General features: G+C 43.4%; 1 protein-coding gene across 5 annotated transcripts in view; it reads right to left on the reverse strand.

Moving 5' to 3' along the window:
- Positions 1 to 1,307: 1,307 nt before the first annotated feature.
- Positions 1,308 to 19,768, reverse strand: part of LOC115095764 (solute carrier family 35 member G1-like) — a 65,348-nt gene continuing 46,887 nt past the window's right edge. For 2 of the 5 annotated variants that reach the window (XM_029609884.1, XM_029609883.1), the window contains exons 2-3: positions 3,689 to 3,869; positions 1,308 to 2,238 (exon numbers count right to left, since the gene is read on the reverse strand). In XM_029609884.1, the coding sequence (XP_029465744.1) occupies positions 1,419 to 2,238; positions 3,689 to 3,869 (1,001 nt within the window). In that variant the 3' untranslated portion in view covers positions 1,308 to 1,418. Of the gene's footprint in view, positions 2,239 to 3,668; positions 3,870 to 4,927; positions 5,606 to 19,768 lie in introns of those variants that run through there. The other 3 variants (XR_003857863.1, XM_029609886.1, XM_029609885.1) reach the window with 3 other exon arrangements.

Raw genomic sequence — 19,768 nt, forward strand, 5'->3', positions numbered from 1 at the left:
CTTCTTCTGCCGTCATTTCTATGTTTCTATGTTTCTATAAAAAGAAGCAAACCTGTGGAGAAAGAAACTCAAAAAACTTCCACTTATCCCAACGGAAGAGGAAAGGAGTACAGAATAGAGAAGGCCGAGCCACAGACACACGCCTCCTCAAAAATTGAAAAGTCTTTTTTTTTTTAATTTTAAGGATCCAAAATGAAGAGAAACATAAGACAGGGAAATACTGTGGAGAAAAAGAAAGAAATAACCAAAAATGAAGAAACTCTGTCAATCTGGGGGAGCTAGTGGATCCCCCCACTCACATCTGCTGGAGTCAGAAGAATACTGAGCTCCAGCAGAGGGTGCACTACTCTATATGCTGACACTCTCAAACTCTGTTCTGACTCCATCTGCTGGACGGGGGATATAACCCACTGTCTGGACTGATCCAGGTACGTACAGGGAACAGTTTTTCTTCTCCCCTGCCGTTGAAGCAGAGAGCTATGCTGGATATGCGTGAAGGGAGATTTATGATAGCTCTAATAAGGAAGTCGGCTCCTACCATGAATTGCTGGCAAAGTCAGGTCCATGAAATTGCTCTGGTGGAGAAGCTTACCTATATGCTTAAACAAAACATGCTGTTGTTATATGAAAACATCTGGTCTCCCTATTGGGTGATTTGGAGTAGCCATGCTGCATGAGGGCAGTAATATGGACATTGTGTGTAGGCATGATATGTTTATTCATAACCTCTTTGTAATTTTTTCAATACGATCCATACTGCTTAACATTTTGATTTTGCTCCCTTCGGGGGGGTGGGGGGGAGTGTTCCTGTTGTTCTGATGAAGGAATGTTGCCTTTCGTTTCTTCTTTCTGTATTGTTATACACTAAAATAAAGAATTATAAAAAAAAAAAAAGAACATGACGCTATCAAAAAATTAAACTATAGTTTGTAGAAACATACTCAGCCAGTTGAGAAATAACGTGCAAAAACCAAAGCCAGTAAGATTTCAAAGCATAACAATAATTTCTAAAGAAAGAAAAAGTTACACATAAGTCAGATATCTCAGGTGACCAAGAGGTACTACAGGATATGGAAACATGGCAAAGTCTGGACAAATATTCCAAGGTAATGGAAAGAGACCAACTGCAGTAACCTCTGCAAGTTTCTGTGGTCTCTTGTAGGAATTCAGCATGGAATCTCTGCAGTAAAGAGCACAGGACACGTAGCTTTCTGCAGCCAAAAACCCGCAGAACAGCAAAACCTCTCAATGAAGTACTGAGTGTTCTATAAGCAGGGCTGCCTTGCATGAACACCATGAAAGAAAGCTGAATTCTTGGGAACGTTTATTATTCAGTAAATAAATAAGAAAACAACAGTTTCAAAATACAGCTTACTGAGTGAACTAAACATCTGAAAATGAAAAAAAATATTTTCAGCTTAACCATGAAAGCTCAGACTGACTGACATGTCGATATGCCTACCTTCTCTTTCTCTTCTGTTATACGTATCTTGTTTGGCAGACTGCAATACAGGATACCACTTGTGAATGATTGCACCAGCTGTACTGGCTACTACACAGAGAGCCCCCCCCACTGACCACCAAGTTGGAGAACGACTAAGGAAAAGAAACTGAAATATAAATGCAAAAACCACATCCATGGTTCTCATTATTGCCACAGGCAAAGCCTTTTCTATCTGTAAAGCTTTGACCAGAAAAATCTGACCTCCTAAACCAAACACTGCTATAAACATTAGAAGCCATCTATCTAGTCCACAAGAAGGTAATCGCCATTCACCTAACACAAAGAGTACAATGACGCTTGTAGTCAGCCCAATGACTGCATAATACCAAATAGACAACATATAGTGTACGGACTTTCCCATCTTTCTTAGCAGAACCAGGGTTGATGCTGCAGCAATGGCACTTGTCACAGCAACTATTGTTCCTTTGAGGTGATTTGAATAGTCTCCTTCAATGCCTTCAAGGTGCGATCCAAAGAGAAATGGTGGTTTTGCAATAAGCACCACTCCCGTAATTGTACAAATCATAAAAATAATATCCCAGACGGTGCAGAGCTCGTTCAGAAATATGCAAGCAAAGATGGATGTAAACACCGGGCTGCTGAAGGTTACCGCAGTAGCATCTCCCAGTGGTATCAACTGGACAGCGTTATAGAACAGAATCATTGCACTGGAACCAAGTAATCCCCTGAGGAGAAGGAAAACTCGCTGACCTTTTGGTCCCAAAAATCCAGTTCTGAAAATAAAGATAAAAAGTTGCATTCATTCTTCTCAATACAAAATCAACATATGGTTATATAACCTACCAAAATGAAGATGTTTGTTTATTAAGACTTATTCATTAGGCAAATGAAGCCTATTGTTATGTTTGACTGCCAGTGGGACGTCCACACAGGCCAATTCCCCAGCCTGACGCCATGAATCACTGCGCCTCCCCCTCTGTGGTGGGACCGTGCCGGAGCTCTTAGGCACAGCAAGATGCCACCTGGACCACTGCCTTTACCTTTCTCCTTAAGTGTGCATGCGCCTGATGTCTGCTGGTTTAAAGGGCCCATGGCGGGAAAAGGCTGCGGCGCCCTTAGATAGCATCACCAGCTATTGCCCTATAAAAGGGCCCTTTGGACGTCCCTACATTGCCTCAGCAACGGCCTCCTGCGTGGTTGTGTGTAGTGTGTGTTGCTGCTTCCTGAGTTCTTGCTTCCTGCCTCACTCTCCAGCCCAGCCTTGCCTCTTCTCTCCAGCCTGCCCTGCTTTCGTCTTATCTAGTTCCTTCTGCCTACTCCTCATCTCCCAACCTTCCTTTGGACTGACTTCTGGCCCTAACCTTTGCCTGAACATTAACCATTCTTGTCTGTCGCCTGCCTCTGACCCTAGCCTGGCTGTGGATAAACACCTATGCCATTTCCTTAGAGACTCTTGCCTAAGATCTGCTGGCCCCCAGAACCCAAGGGCTCAACCAAAGGGGAAAGGGTTTGGAATAGGTGAATCTCCAGTCCAGTCTCTTTCCTGCGTAGCTCCACCAGCTGTCAGTGAGGCCTATGGGACCTACCCTGTAAGCTGAGCCAACCTCACCATAGCAGCAAGGGCCTACAACTCTTACATCTATATTGGCTGATATTAGGCTTAGATAACAAGTGACACATTAACATGTAAAGGAATTTTACTTCTACTCTGCAGTAAATTAATCTGGAATGAGCAATGAGTTTCTAAAAATTTTCTGTAAACCGTTGTGATGGCTGAACCGAATGACGGTATATAAAAATGAATAAATAAATAAAATAAATAAATTAGTTTCTAAAAACAAAAGGCTGAATGTCTAACAAGCACTGAAAAGTTAAATGTTATGATTAAAAGCAATAAAAATTGATGTTAAAAAGAATCAACATGGCCTCATTTCAATAATCGCTTGATGTGTTAGGTTTATTAAATTTGATTTCATCCTCTGCAAGATGCAAATTCTAGACATAGAGAATCTTTTTAGTAGGTTACAAATGTTTCCATGCATCTGCCTTTAAAGCAACAGCCTTCATTAGTAGAAAAGTAGATAGAGAGCTCCCACTGCACCTTGTGCCCCCACTTCCCTGGTTCTGGGTATTTACAACATTCTTCCCCACCCCCACTCCCGGCCTATATTTAACACTTTAACTTAAAAAGCTGAGAACTTACTTTGCATATTACTTACGTACTTGCAGTATATTAATGCAGGAAGCACAAATAGCAATTGGAAGATGCAGCGGATTGCACTGATTTCTACTGAATGGATAGCTTCTATTTTTTTGACTAATAACGAAGACACTGAGAAAAAGCCACTAGACAGCAGGGTGTAAATAAGCCCAAGTCCCGGGCAGGTACATTTCTTCACTGCTTCTGAAATGAAAATTACATTTCAGTTAGGTAAGGAAATTGCTTCAATCAAGTTATCGTCCCTTCATTTGGCACTGACATCATGTAATAGTAACCTGGGCAGTAGCACGTGTGCCTCCGCCACTCTGCAGCTACCGTGCTGTTTCACCCCTCCCCCACTTCCTGTTGATTCCCATGCTGCAAGCCCAGGGCAGGACACTAGCTGCTTTGGTCTGCCCTTTAGCTCCCTGCCTGAGGATGCATGCAGATACAGGACAGGGGAGACAGCCAATGGCAGGAGAGGAGGGCCTGCTGGGAGGGTGTAGACATCAGGGAATTTCATGAGGACAGACATAGACCTGTGAGTGTAATCGTTAAGGTTGTTGTATTGTTAGTTTATTGTGTATTTAGAGACAGTTAGGAACTGTTAATTTTAGTTAGAGGAAGGAAAGCCTGAAGTTCTGCAGAAAGGTGGAGGAGACTCTTTAGAGAAGATGTCCCTGCATCTAGATAGGGACACCCATGCTGGGGGGAGGTCAGGTGTGGAACACACTAGTGAAGAGAGTGGAAGGCCCAGCTAGTAATAGGACCAGGAATGGCAGATATACCCAGGTAGGGCTGGTGGTATCCGATCATGCCTGCCAGTTCCCAATCCTTAGACTAAGCACTGCTAGAGGTCAGCCAGTGTGCCGTTGTCTCAACTGAGCAGGCATCCCCAGGGTTACAGCGGTATAGCAAACTGAACTAAAACACCTCTTGTCTGGGAATATGGAGACCAAGAAACCATGAATAAGCAGACTTTGCCTGCCACACTACTGTTGTTATACAAAATAAAGTGTGTTGGACCCTTCCTGCGTGAACTCTCCTTTTTTTTACATGATACCACTGTACCCACAGTCTTAGGAGTAGGAAAGAAAGAAGAACCCAAAAGTATAACAACTGGTGATCAAAAGTTGGTGGGAGACCCTTGGAGCGGCCTGGGACAGAGGTAGGCCAGAGAACAGACCAGGCTGGACTTTGGCGGCTTTTCACCAGTTTATTTACAGAGTTATATAACAAAAGAAAAGAAAATGGCTGCTTACCTCAGCAGACTAACAGGCAAAAGAAAAACTTCCAGAACAGACACAGCACTTAATTACAGCTTCCTCCTTCTTCTTGGGGCCTCCTTCTCTCACTCAAGGCTTCATCTCTTATCCCCTACCTCAGGGAAATGCCCCCACCAAAGGATCCCCTTCCTGTCTGTCTTAAGGTGGACCAGGCCAGATAGCTGGAGCCTGTCCCTTAAGGCAGTCTGAGGCTGTCATGTACTCTATCACAGTTGGATTAATGGGAAAGAAACACCTGCTAATAATTCAAAATGGCTGATGAAAGACCGCACAACCTAGTTCATGGCAAGGCCCAGGATGGGGCTTCCAAGTTGTCAGTTGCAATCGCAGCAGAACGGAGGGACTGGAAATTTGCCAGATAGTCATTGCTCAAAGACTGAGCAGACTCTGATGCCCCAAGGACAGGTACCCTCATAGTGGACACCAAATATGAGGGCCCCAACCTTTACCACATGAAAGAGGGCTGACAAAGGGATTGTGGGTACTACAAACTCTGAGTTGGAAAGTTTAGCGTGAAGTCCTAGCCTCTGTAATCCCCATGGGAATAATATACACCAAAGGGGGCCAATACCCACGATTACTCATGGTCTCCCTACTTGCAATCTTACCCTCCCATGGATATCACCAGAACAAGCTACCCAGTGCCCTGCTATCCTGCACCCACACCGTACCATGCACCATACTACTCATCAACAGCTATACTATCAGCTATCCAGCTTTCTCTGGAGTACCCAAGACACCAAGTCAGCCAGTAAAGAATACACACCAGAAAACAAGTATAGCAAACTAACTTGGGTAAGCACCCACCAAACCCATCATTTTGAGTCTCAGACTCAAGATGGCCACTTTTGACGGCAAGGAAGACTGGGAATTTTTTGTGGTATCATTTACATGAATGGCACAGAAGTATGGGTTCAGCAATGCCAAGAAGGTAAACTGCCTCTACATATGCATGAGGGGAGCTGTCATTTGCTACATTTGCTCTCTCCCAGGCCATATCAGGGAAGATTATACCCTATTGATAGAACTACTAGCCCCGCAATTTGGTCAATTACAGCCATCCACCACTCTTTGCAGAACGCTGGGTGAGCTCCAACAGAACAGAGTGCATGGCAGAATTCGCCAAAGAAATACATTGCCTAGTCACTAGAGCATATTCTGGAGTAGACTTTGAGATGAAAGATCAGCTTGCAGTTGTCGCCTTCCTCAAGGTTCTCAAAAATTAGCAGGTAGCCTATGAAGTCATGAATCGAGATCCTGTGACCCTAGGGGAATGTCAGCATCTAGTTGAGGCACATGAACATAATTTCTGAGTGACCTTGGGACAAGAGGGTGGACGGAAGAAACCATATCCAAAGAGTTTCCTTGGTAGATGCTTACCCAAATGAGGAAGGCTATCCCGGTGAGCAGTTTAGATTGACTACCCAAAGAATGCAAAACCCTGAAGTGGAACAGGCTGCTGAGCAAGGACAATTGCTGAAGACCATGAATTGGATCTGTGACAAACTGGAATAGCTGACCCTGAAGATTGAAGGATCCAAAGCTTCAGTTTTCAGATAGCAAGACTCAGCTGCCAACATCATATGCTTGCCAAGAGGTGGGGGGGGGGGGGGGGGAAGGATGAACTCTAACATCCAGGAGTGGATTTCACTCATGTACTTTCAGCCCTAATTCAATAACCAGAAGCCCCTGTTTTCAGGGGAAGAAGGGACACTGGAAGAGAGAATGCTGCCATTCACCTAGCCCTTCAACATTTGGGGCACCAGTAGAACAATGGACCCCTGAGCTAAGCAACCAAAAGAAAGAAGAAAGCACAACATGTCCAGTTGTGAAATTACTCTCTGTCATTGATTGGGTGACCAGAAATGGATCCAGTATACATGTACTAATTCTGGACACTGGGGCAGAGGTGATAATTGTCTTGGAAGAGTTATACCACTGGATTCTATAGCTAGAAGACATCGACACCCAGCCTGTGAGTAGCTAGAGTGCAGAGGCTGGTAATGCGATGAAGACCCAAGCAGGAGTCAAGGTGATCCTGAGCAGCGGTAACTGTAGGATTCCATGGGAATTGCTAATGGCCTACAACAATAGTCAATGGAGTCGTCAGGGTTACCCAAGCAATAATATAGTAATAAAAAAATGGGAACACAATTATCAATATTACACATAGCCTCCATGAAGGTGTCAGCAAGCCTGTCGCTGTGTTTACAGTCGAAACCAGCCGGTCTTCTCTATCATCCACCTTCAAACAAATTTATTCAAATTGTTTTTTGAATTTTTCTATACGTTTTTTATAAAATAATCCCAGTCCAGGAATGGGCGCTTGAATATTCCTGGACTGGGATTATTTCATAAAAAACATATGGAAAAATAAAAAAAAAGCAATTTGAATAAATTTGTTTGAAGGTGGATGATAAAGAAGACCGGCTGGTTTTGACTGTAAACACAGCGACAGGCTTGCTGACACTTCATGGAGGCTATGTGTAATATTGATAATTGTGTTCCCATTATTTGATTACTAAGTGCTAATGGCCCCAATCTCTGATCCAGTGTTGCTGGGACTGGGCTTCCTCCGAGCTGCAGAGGCTACCATACAGGCTTGCAAAAGGGTGTTCCTTGGGACAGACCCCGTGTCTGCATACTTCACTGAAGGAGCTGAAGCGGATTACACTGCTACCCGAATGATGAAGCAGACACCACACTACCCCCAGAGAGTGAATGTATCATGCAAAGGACTGTAGAGATTCCCAAGCCCAAAGCTGAAGCTGTGCCTGTACCCCTGAGTCTGGGCAAGGGAATCACACCAGTCAACATGCTTGCAAAAAGGGAGTCAAGATTTTCCAATCAAGTCTGCAACCTGACATCAATAGAGGCTGGAGTACAGCAAGATGCATACCTAGGGATCTTGGTAGACATGAAGCCTACCTCGATACACACAACCAAGAAAGAAATAGACACCAAAAGAAGGAGGCCCCCTCCATGTCCCAAGTCCAATGTAGTGACACCATGGATCTTTCTCTCCATCTTGAAGAACAGGTCACTGCTTCAAGTGAATCCCTCACACACAACCAGCAGGAACAGTTGGCATCCGTCTTACGGTACCAAGACGTTTACTCCCATTGATCAGGACCTAGGAAAATAATTGGAAGTGGTTCACCAGACTGATGTGGGCAGAGCTGAACCCATCCAACCAGCTGCACACAGGGCTCCAATACAGTTCCAAGACAAAAAAGAGCAACACTTGGAGAAACAAATCAGTATGATGTCATTATCGAACAATTGCCAGGGATAAAACCTCAGAATGCAGATACCCTACCCAGGAAAGATGAGAGCATCAGTACCTTTGATTGTTATCAAGCAGGAAGGGATCCTGAGTCCTTGCCCTGCAGAGGTTGCTCTTATTGCCACAACACCAATAGTAGTCACATTTTGATGAGGACATAGATGATGTGGTACTTCTAGCCATACACCATATTGGAATTTCAGAAGCAGAAGTCAATGAAGGATCTGTGAGCTTTGAGTTGATTCAGGACCCAGAAGAAACTGCAACATCCTTCTCTCTGGAAGACATAGCTGCTGCACAGAGGGCTGATCCAGACCTGAAGATACTGTGCTGGTGGCGTACCAGAAGGAACTGTCTTGTAAGGACAGGACAAACTGGGACCCAGGTGAGATGGACGGTAATCCTGCCAATTCACTAGTGGGATAAACACATAGTTCAAGGTAGGCATCCCTAATGGGACAAAATAATCCCTAGGAGCCACCTGGGAGTCAAGTAGTCTACCCTGGCTCTCCATGAAAGGGCCTAGAAGGGGGGTTGCTGTAGAGTAAAAGCCAGTGACCTTAAACAAAGATGTGCATAATTGAACCTGAGCCTGCAGACATGCATACAGACTGAACCAAAGTGCAGACCTAAGCAACACAAACATGGAGCCTTCAGCCACATGATGAACTGTATGTGATTTGGGGGGGGGGGGGGGGGAAGCTGATTATGAAGCAATGTGACAAGGCGATAGCTAAAGCAAGAAGAATGCTGGGTTGCACAGAGAGAGGAATAACCAGTCAGAAAATGGAGGTGGTAATGCCCTTGTACAGGTCCTTGGTGAGGCCTCACCTGGGAGTACTGTGTTCAGTTCTGGAGCCCTTATCTCTAAAGAAATAGAGACAGGATACAGGCGGTCCAGAGAAGGGCCACCAAAATGGTGTGGGGTCAGTATCAGAAAAACTATGAGGAGGGACTAAAGGATATGAATATGTATACCCTGGAAGAGAGGAGGTGCAGGGGTGATAGGATACAGACCTTCAGATACCTGAACATTTTAATGATGTACAAACGTCAAATCTTTTCTGTTGGAAAGAAATCAGTGGAACTAGGGAAAATCCAGGGAGGATGTCTCAGAACCAATATCAGAAAATATTTCTTCACAGAGAGGGTGGTAGATGCCTGGAATGCCCTTCTGGAGGAGGTGGTGGAAACCAAAACAGTGAAAGAATTCAAAAGGGCATGGGGTAAACACTGTGGATCTCTAAAGACTAAAGGATGGAAATGAAGAACAGAGAGCATGGAGTAACTTGCTGGTGTAGCAGTTACTACCTTAACCAATAAGTCTTGATACTGTTGATGCAATTCTATCATTGCACTCTGCTTCAATGGCAGGTTAAAAAGGAGAATTGGATTTGTTCAGCGACCGAGGGCCCACACTTTTACGGTCTGGGGAAACAAGTATGGGGTAACTTGCTGATTTATTTATTTATTTAACAGTTTTATATACCGAAGTTCTGGTAACAGAGTTACTAATCATTTCGGTTTATATTACAACAATTGAATTGACAGTATATAGAATAATGTTTTACAATGAACAAGGTAAATTGAACTTGGAAAAAATAAATAATAATAATAACTTAAGGGGTAAATTTTTAAAAAATGCGCAATCGCGTACTTTTGTTCGCGCACCAGGCGCAAACAAAAGTACGCTGGATTTTATAAGATACGCGCGTAGCCGCATATCTTATAAAATCCAGCGTACTTTCCGAGCCGCGCAGCCTGCCTCCGTTCCCTCCGAGGCCGCTCCGAAATCGAAGCGGCCTCGGAGGGAACTTTCTTTTGCCCTCCCCTCACCTTCCCCTCCCTTCCCCTACCTAACCCACCCCCCCAGCCCTATCTAAACCCCCCCCCACCTTTATCCGTGGATTTACGCCTCCCAGAGGGAGACGTAAATTCACGCGCGCCAGCAGGCTGCTGGCGCGCCGAGACTCGACCCGGGGGCGGTTCCGGAGGGCGCAGCCACGCCCCCGGAACGCCCCGGGCCGAAACCACGTCCCCGGGCCCGCCCCCAAAACGCCGTGTCGATCGCCCCCCCCCCGACATGCCTCCGACACGCCCCCCCAAAAAAACCCCGGGACTTCCGCGAGTCCTGGGGCTCTGCGCGCGCCAGCGGCCTATGGAAAATAGGTGCGCCGGCGCGCAAGGCCCTGCTCGCGTAAATCTGGGTGGATTTATGCGAGCAGGGCTTTTAATATCCGCCCGTAAATGAACAAGGAGAGTATAATTTAAATACAATATATTTTGAGGAAAACTGAACATAATTGCTGGTACTGATTTTGTCGAGACTGAAGTCGGTGGTCATGGAGATTCAAAGCTTGGTTATTGGGATTAAGAGAATGCTTGGTTGAACAACCAGGTCTTGAGTCTCTTTTTAAAGGTGGGTGTTGATTGTTCAATTCTAAGGTCACGAGGGAGTGAGTTCCAAAGTTTAGGGCCAGCGGTGGAAAGAGCTCTTCTTCTTAGTGATGTTTTGAGCGGATGGGCCCTTAGCATGCCTCTCTGGGCTAATCTCGTCGGACGGGAGGTGATGTGAAGCTGTAAAGGGATGGTGAGGTCAATTGGAGTGGAGTTATTGATGACTTTGTGGATTATTGATGTGGTTTTATAGAGGATTCTATATTTGATAGGGAGCCAGTGAAGGTTCTTTAAGATGGGAGTAATGTGGTCCCTTTTGTTAGATTTAGTTAGAATCCTTGCAGTGGCATTTTGCAACATTTGTAGAGGTTTCAAAGTGTTTGCGGGTAGACCAAGCAGCAAAGAGTTACAGTAATCTATTTTCGAGAATATGATTGCTTGTAGTACATATCTGAAGTCTTAGAAATATAGGAGGGGTCTTAGTCTCTTTAATACTGTTGAATATGGAGGCAAAGAAGACACTTCAGGCAGCTTTCATCGCAGGCAGGAAGAGAAGGGCTGAGCCCTCACGAGGCTCTTCTTTTTATTGTACATTCATACAAAGGCAGATGATGTGTCATTACATGATTGGCTACTTTCCCCATAGCAACAGACGAGTCCCTACACCAGAGCTTTCCAAACTTTTCATGTTGGTGACACACTTTTTAGACAAACATAATTTCGGGACACAGTAATTCAGTCTACTAGCAAACCAGAGGTTAAAGGTTAAACGAACAAAATGTATTTCGACAATTTATGTATGTTTCCTTAAATATATACATAATAAAATGTTTCACGACACACCCTATCTTGTGAAAATCTTTCATTTATATTAAAAATATATAATATTCCAAGATTAATGTTATTGTTATAATTTATGAGTAACAATAATAAAACAAAGTTATTGTGTTATTCAATTTACCTCTTTAATGAGATATATGAGCTTGATGGGATGAACACAGATTTGAATATTTGGTGTTAATAAGAAAGTCCAATGGGTCTTCTGCGTAATTTTAAAAAGCTGGCCAGTTTCACACTATAAAATTATTTGATAGCATCATTCAACTAATTCTATATGGCTATGAGAGTGAAGACTGGAATTTATAGGAAGGGACAGAATGTCAATATAAATCCTGCACCTCCAGTTCTGTAACTCTGTGCATCCACTGAAATTCCCCCAAACAATGGAGCTTGAATGTTTCCCTTACAGCTCATCATACTAAAAGATGTTTTCAAATTCTGGTGTCACCTCACAGTAACAGCAGCACAAACACCTTCCACTGCCAAGCACATTGTGAACGAAAATAAAACCTCGCAAAAAAAAAAAAGACACTCAAAATCTATACTGCAATCCCATCATAACATAACAGTAATAACACCAAGGACTCTAACAACAATAACCCTAACTGTGAAAAAGCAAGGGTAAATATTATACTGGGTCCTAGAATACCAATACACCACCTACTGAGGAAACAAAACAAACCCGATTGCTATAGATCCCTATGCTAGCAAATTTCTCATCATGGTCACACACACAGAGCAGAGACAGACCCTCACCAAATACAGAATACAAAATAAAGGAGCACAAATTAGACAAAAACTGAAATGGAAACCCCAAGAAGCCAGACTCTGTGTATTAATAATGGAAAAACAGAACCATCATTCCTCATAAAACAAATAAAATCAAGAAACATAAAGCATCAGTTATAATAGTAAAACCATACTAATAAAAGAATATTTTAAAACTACTGATAAATAGAATTTCTATTCATTAAAATCATATACATTTTTTACAATTTCCTAAACACCAATAAAATATTTCAAAACAGCACATATATCAAATAACACCCAATAATTAAAACTAATAAGGATTTTAAAAAGCCCCTGCTGTCCATACGTGGGAGCTCTTGATTTCCAGTCACCCTGATATTGTCAAGGATTAGGAGGTTATCCTCTCTCTCTCACACATACTCACATTTCCATTCTCTCTCACACATATACTGTCACATACATACACATTCATGCTCTTATACCCACCATAACCTCTCACTCTCACAGATACTGACACACTCTCAAGCTCTAAGACACTCTCTCTCCCTCCTCACACACACCCCCACACAAACTCTTACTCCCCTGGATTTTCTCATACATACTCTGTCTGGCTCCCTCACATACACACAAACACAAACACCCAGGCAAGCTCCCAGTCATTCTCACACACTGAAACTGATCCCCAGACAGGCTCCCATTCATTCTCACACCACTCCCTCAGGCATGCACACATTCATTCTCACACACACAGACCCCCAGGCAGGCACCAATTCATTCTCACACACACATACACCACACACAGGCCGGCACCTATTCTCACACATACAAACCCCAGGAAGACACCCATACATTCTCATACACAGACACACCCTCAGGCAGGCACACACTAAAGGCAAACCCCGTCTCTTTCTTTTGCCAGCAACCTCGGAGCCTCTCTCATTCCTCTGCTGCCACTGTCACTGCTGCCGCATGGCTATTGGGGAGGCGCTGATTGCTGCTATTGGCACTGAAGCCCATTCTGCTGCCTCCTCTGTGCAGGACCCGTGGGTTTCCACTTCCTCCATGTTGACCTCGAACATTGTGAAATCAGCATAGAGAAAGTGCTACTCTTGCACATTACCAAAGATTACATGTGCCAATCAGTAAAAAGTAATTTATTTCTTTTTTTTTACCTTTGCTGTCTGATCTTAGTTTTCTAATCAGTTGGTCACAGGCTATTTTGTTCCACCTCCCCTTTCTTATTTTTTTGCCAATTCCTTTCATATTGTCTTTTTTTCTATTTCTTTTCTCTCCATCTATCTTCTTCCCTCAAACATTCAGTCAGGTTCTCATTCTCACATACTTTCTCTCTCTCACACACTCACAGGCTCTCTCTCATACAATCATTCATACAGTCTCTCTCTTCCACATGCTGTCTGACCCTCACACGCCCAGGCTCTCTCTCACACCCACATGTTGTCTTGCTCAAGCACAGGCTCTCACTGTCACATGCTCTCTCTCATACAATCATTCATACACAGTCTCTCTCTTGCACATGCTGTCTGACTCTCACACACCCAGGCTCTCTCGCACTCCCACATGCTGTCTTGCTCAAGCACAGACTCTCACTGTCACATGCTCTCTCTCATACAATCATTCATACACTCAGGCTCTCACTGTCACATGCTGTCTCTCACACACACACACACACACACACACACACAGGCTCTCTCACATGCTGTCTCTGCAAACATTCAGGTCCTCACTCCCACACACAATCTCTCAACTCAGCTCACAGACGCACACAATCGCTCAACTCACCTCATTCACGCACACAATCTCTCAACTCAGCTCACAGACGCACACAATCGCTCAACTCACCTCATTCACGCACACAATCTCTCAACTCAGCTCACAGACGCACACAATCTCTCAACTCAGCTCACAGACACACAATCGCTCAACTCAGCTCACAGACGCACACAATCGCTCAACTCACCTCACACACGCACACAATCGCTCAACTCACCTCACACACGCACTCTACGGGCCCTCAGCCTCTCTCTTACCTCTGGGCCTCCTCTTCACGGGTCGCTGCAGGATGGGCTCTGCAGCGGCCCTGATCTTCTCGGGCGATCGCGGCGACGACCCTGCTACCGGGCATCCTCCTCTTCTCTCCCCGCTGCAACAACGCGGCTCCTCTTCTGGACGCGGCTGACGCTCCTCCCCCTTTCTGCCCGTGCGGCTCCGGCAACATTTTTCTTCCGGGGCCGCATGGGCAGGAAGGAGGAAAAGCACCTGCACGTCTCGACGTGACCTTTTTCTTCTTCGGGCCGTGGTGAGGTGAGCTCCACCACGGCCTTGCCGATCTTCCTGCTGTGTGCCTGTGTCTGCGGCACACAGCACATCGGTATTTTACTGCTCAGCCGCCAGTAGGATGAGCTCCACCGGCGGCTGCATTGGCTCCCACTTGCCGGTGTGTCACGTGCACCGGGCTTGCGCGACACACCGGCACACCTCAGGCGACACACCAAAGTGTCGCGACACACACTTTGGAAAGCTCTGCCCTACACTATTGGCTTTGGCTCAGGGGGTGTGCACGGATCATCTCATTGGCTGCTGAAATCTATACCTCCTGACTTTGTCCTGCCTCTGACTAGGGAACACCCAGCCCCTCTTTCAGGCTAACAGGATTAATTATAAGCCAGAGAAATACATGAAGTCAGGTATCCTCTCCTTGGCAGAGACTTAAGCACAAGTGATGCTTTTATTCAGGCAAAGGTCAGGGAAGTTAGTGTTTAAACCCCAAATTGGCCTGCTGGCAAAGCTTATATTTCCCACATCTCACCCTTTCTGTTTTTGTTTAGGCAGCTCAATAAAGCTTTAGACCCTTACTGAAATCTGTTATGTCTTGGTATGGGCTGGAAATAGGAAAAGGGGGATATGGAGGGAAGAAAGCTGATTCGGCGTGGTGTGCCAGCTGCCGATGAGCTCCTGAATCTCCATATCACCCAGAGCTGGTGCAGCGTGGTGTGCCAACGCTGCAGGGCTCAAGATTCCCTATTAGGCATCTTACAAGACATCTTTGTATCCGGGCTGAGAGCAAGGTTTCAATATGGATATGAGGTTGGGTATGCACTGAATACAGCATCACAAGCAAATAATTAAGACAATTATTGTCATTATAATAGAAATCACCCTTTTGAGACCAGAAATATCAGGGAGCCAGGACCATAGCCAGTCCCATGGAGAAGTTGGTATTCTGTCTGAAAGTGGTGCATCAGCAACCATGGTTTCTATCTGCTCTATGGTATGTGTGAGGTTTGCTTTATAGTCTGATATGTACACACAGCAATGAGATCCAATTAATGCACAAACACCACCCTTTAAGGCTAAAATGGTTTCTAAGGTATAGCTGTTCTGTAATGCTACTTCTCTAATCTGAGAGACTTTTGTTGTAAGTAGTTTTAATGCATGGACTGTCTGATTAAATATGGCAGTCGTCCAGTTAGCTAGGATGTGTAAGTCCCTGTAATTCATATCATGTGGGTTATATAACTACAAAAGGTAAATCCCTCATCCCCTCTATACTTTCTGTACTTGCTTGGGTCTCCCACTGCACATCCTGAAATCTGCCAATTGCATACATATATGTGGTATAATTATGTAAGTGTTCAGTGATTAATACAAAGGTTCGGTTACAATATGGATATTTCCCACCTGAATCCCCTTCCCATCCCCTGTATCATAGTCCCAACAAAGAGCGGCAGTCTCTTGAATACAGCTAACAATGTGTAGTATGGTATTATTAACTGGAGAGTTAATGAAAACCTCTCTGTAAAGGATAATTAGTCCATACTGTAAGGTTAAATGGTACAGCATGCATCAGTAGTTCTCCGCAGGCTTGGGTTGGCATGTGTGTGCAGATCCAACAGTCTGTTCGATTCAACAGGTGTGAAAAGTTCTGTGCATCGAGGATGTACATGTTGTTCTGTCAGAGTCCTTGTTCTGAAATCGCCATAGCTGGAGAAATAAGGCAAAAGATGAGGGTGCAGAACACAATTGTTAGTGAGTTGGCATTCAGGCAAGAAAAGGCGGCTAATAAGTTCTCTGGAGTTTTCTCAAGGCCTTGCTGTTCCAAGAGTTGTGCAGATTGGTTGGATAGGGCCTTGATCTGTCCCCAGGTCATGTGGTGCTGCTTTTTGCAAGGAGTCCGGTCTCTGTCCTTCTGAGGGCTGTGGAGGCTCATGGAGAAGTTGGGGATCGGGTCCTGTAGACCTGGACACCTTTCCATCTTTCCACGGCTTGAGTGGACCTGTGGAAGCAAGCAGAGAAACATATTCTCGTTCCCCATTTTAAGGGAACGGGACCGTACCAGACATTAAATATTCTATACAAAACTGATGGCTGTGGGTGACTAACCCTAGTCCCATAATGATTACTCATGGCTGTGGTCTTAAATTTGATATGTTTTAGATGATTTCAAGTGATTTAAAACAATACTTTGTTCTTGTTCAGCCAGTCCTTCTTAGGGGAAAATCCAGGGGCAATCCCTCCTTTTTAGTTTTTGTATTGTCAAGAGCTCTTAAGGGTATGATTGGCTCTCTCCACAATGGCTTGCCCTGTGGTGTTGTAGGGGATGCCAAATAAGTATTTAATGTTCAATTATTGACAAAATTCATGCAAAGGAATGGCTGCAGTAAGCAGAGCCATTATTAGTTTTCAGAACAGAGGGTAACCCCATTATCAAGAACGTTTTTATGCAGTGATCAATTTTCATTCAGTAAAATAGCAAGAAATGTAAATTAATCATTTAAAGGAAAAGTCATTTGTAGTAAGCTGAATCAAAAATGACAAGTATATTAGACATTATATTAAACATATGTTACACAAGACTGACATATATTCATATTCATTCATCCTGCAAATATTCATTTACACATATTCATCCATCCTGCAAATATTCATTCATAGTCTTCTTGGCATCAAGACAGACAACAGATAACACATAATTTGAGCTAAAAATCTTATCAAAAAGTTATCAAAAACAAAATTAGATCAAGGATCAAAAGTCAAAAGTCAAAAGGTGTTAGAAAAATGTTAAAATAAACTGCAAAGTGTCCATCTTCACATCTCTTCATGGCAGTGTCAATCTGGAAAATATTAAAAACTGGCATACAGCAAAAAATTACTAAGGTAAGGATTAAAGTGAAATTCTTACTTTTTTAACCTTGGAGAATCAATTCTATCATTCAATTTAATAAAATCAATTTGGATTTGCAAGAAAAGGCTTGGGAGGGATTGCTTTAGATGTAGCAACCTCTATCAGTAAAAATTTTAAGGTTCAGAATTCTGTATAAATTTTGTGAAAAAGAAAATAAAACTGAAGTGTCCTTAATACAGAAGGTCTGTAGGCCTGAAAAATAAAAACTATTATACAACAGAATTATTAAAACAATATATAATATAACTTGTAGAATAGCATAGCGCCTCCTAGTGGAGACCCCATCATTACTTTATAGATTGCAACTATTGTTCCAGGTTGCAATCAATAATACTCTGAGCTTACTTTCAATGTGGAATATCAGAATAGAATTTCTTCTTATAATTATTAGAATAGAAAATTAAACACGCTGTTCGCTCAGCTCTGTCTGCTGCACGCTAAAGTTTGAAAGTATTAAAAATATTAAATAACATATAGAAACTAGAGAGAGAAACTGCAGGACTAAGTCCATTTTTTTTTCTTTTCAAAAGTTCTCCCTCCCTCCCCCATGAGTGGCAAGCAAGAGTTAACAGAAAGACAGTAAAGGGGGGGGAGGAGCAGTGTTTCTCAAAAGAAAAGAACTGCACCCAAGGAGTTAATCCTTCAGTCAATAGGAACTGAAAGATAGCATTGTTTAACAAATCAACCAGAGACAATGGCTTGGCAAGGACTTGCTGATTCCTTGCAGACAGATTCTATTTTAATTTACTTTTGTCCTGAAAGGGAGAATTACAATAAAAATCTGTGCGCTGGCAATTCAAGCAATTGCTTATAAACTGAAATCTCAGAGAAATGGAGTCATTTTAAATGTGAGCCAAATTAATTTTGTAAGAAGTGAACATTTCACATGAAATTCACACAGCAATTGTTCAAATTTCAGTACAGTTTTAACATAAGGTTCTGCATTCACTTTGTGGGGGAAAATACTCTCAAAGTATGCAGATTTTTTGTACCTGAATATCAAAGACTAATAGAAACCATTTTTTCCAAGTTTGTCCTGTTTGTTCAATTACTCTGAAGTGTATAATTAAATCATTTTTTTCATAGTGATTTTTTCTTTGCTTGTAACGCAGGAGTCTAATTAAATCATTTTTTTCATATTGATATTTTCTTTGCTTGTAACGCAGGAGTGCAGCTGCCTGGCCCAAGGTCTTATACGCTGATTTCTTTGAAGACCTGGGGGCATAGCCACTGCTCATGGCACTCAACTCTATTGCTGCCACACCTAGTTCTTTGTTTCTTTCTGTAATGGGAAAGGCTTGAATCCCTTTCAATAATTCCTCTCTTGTGAGATTTCCATGTTCTAGGTGAAATCCCATGCTGACCACGGCACATAAATTGTTACCGGGAGCAGTGGTTTGAGATGGTAATTTACCTGGACAAATTGGTGATGCAGAATTAATGACTGTCTCAGGCAATGGCAAATGGGGGTACAGGGAGTGGTTGGTGGGGGAAGGGGGTTGCAGGCAAGATGGAGGAAGGCTAGTTTTTCTGACCTCAGTGTTTTCAGTTTCCTGGGGCCTTTTCTCTGAGGTGGACGCAGAGGAAGCCACAGGAGCCATGTGAGTGTGTGTCCCCAGATGTTCTATTTCATTTTATGTCCCCCTTTGTTCATGGTTCTTTTCTGTGATGGGGAAGGCTTGAAGTCCTTCCAACAATTCTTTTTCTGTAAGGTTTTCTTTCTGCTGAAATTCAATGCTAATCGCCCCACCCAGGCCAGGTTGTGGCTCAATTGTTCTAAAGGACTGCTTTTCTAAAGAAGTGTGAATGGGCTTGGGTGTGGGTATGGAGAGCTGATACAAAGAATTTGCTGTCTCTGAGGGAGATTGAGCATAAGATGGGGGAAGGGTATTCTGATTGAGTCTGCCTGCTTCTAAAAGCACATGGTTTGAAAATGCTGTCTTGGAACTTTTTTTTCCTATGTGTTCTATGGCCTCTGTACATTTTTGCCAGATTAATCTTTGCTTTATGGGAGCTCTGGGAGCCATATGAAGATTATTGCCGATTAAAATCCAGTCCTGGATATTCAGAGTTCCATCCTCCATTGAATACCAAGGGCAACGGCAAGCTATTTCACTTATTAATTTTTCTAAGTCCCCCAGGCTGACTTGCGCTATTTTTCTTCTGGTGATGAAATAATGATTATTGATTATTTTCTGCAGCTCCCTGGCATGTAGCCTTTGCTGTACAGTCAAATCACTGCCCATGCTCACGAATGTGGGGAACAAACTTGCTGAGAAATACTTTAAAAATACTAAAAAATACCTTAAAAATACTTACGATTGCAAATCTGTTGAACGGT

The sequence above is a fragment of the Rhinatrema bivittatum genome, chromosome 7, assembly GCF_901001135.1.
Source record: "Rhinatrema bivittatum chromosome 7, aRhiBiv1.1, whole genome shotgun sequence".
In the NCBI taxonomy this organism is placed as follows: Eukaryota; Metazoa; Chordata; class Amphibia; order Gymnophiona; family Rhinatrematidae; genus Rhinatrema; species Rhinatrema bivittatum.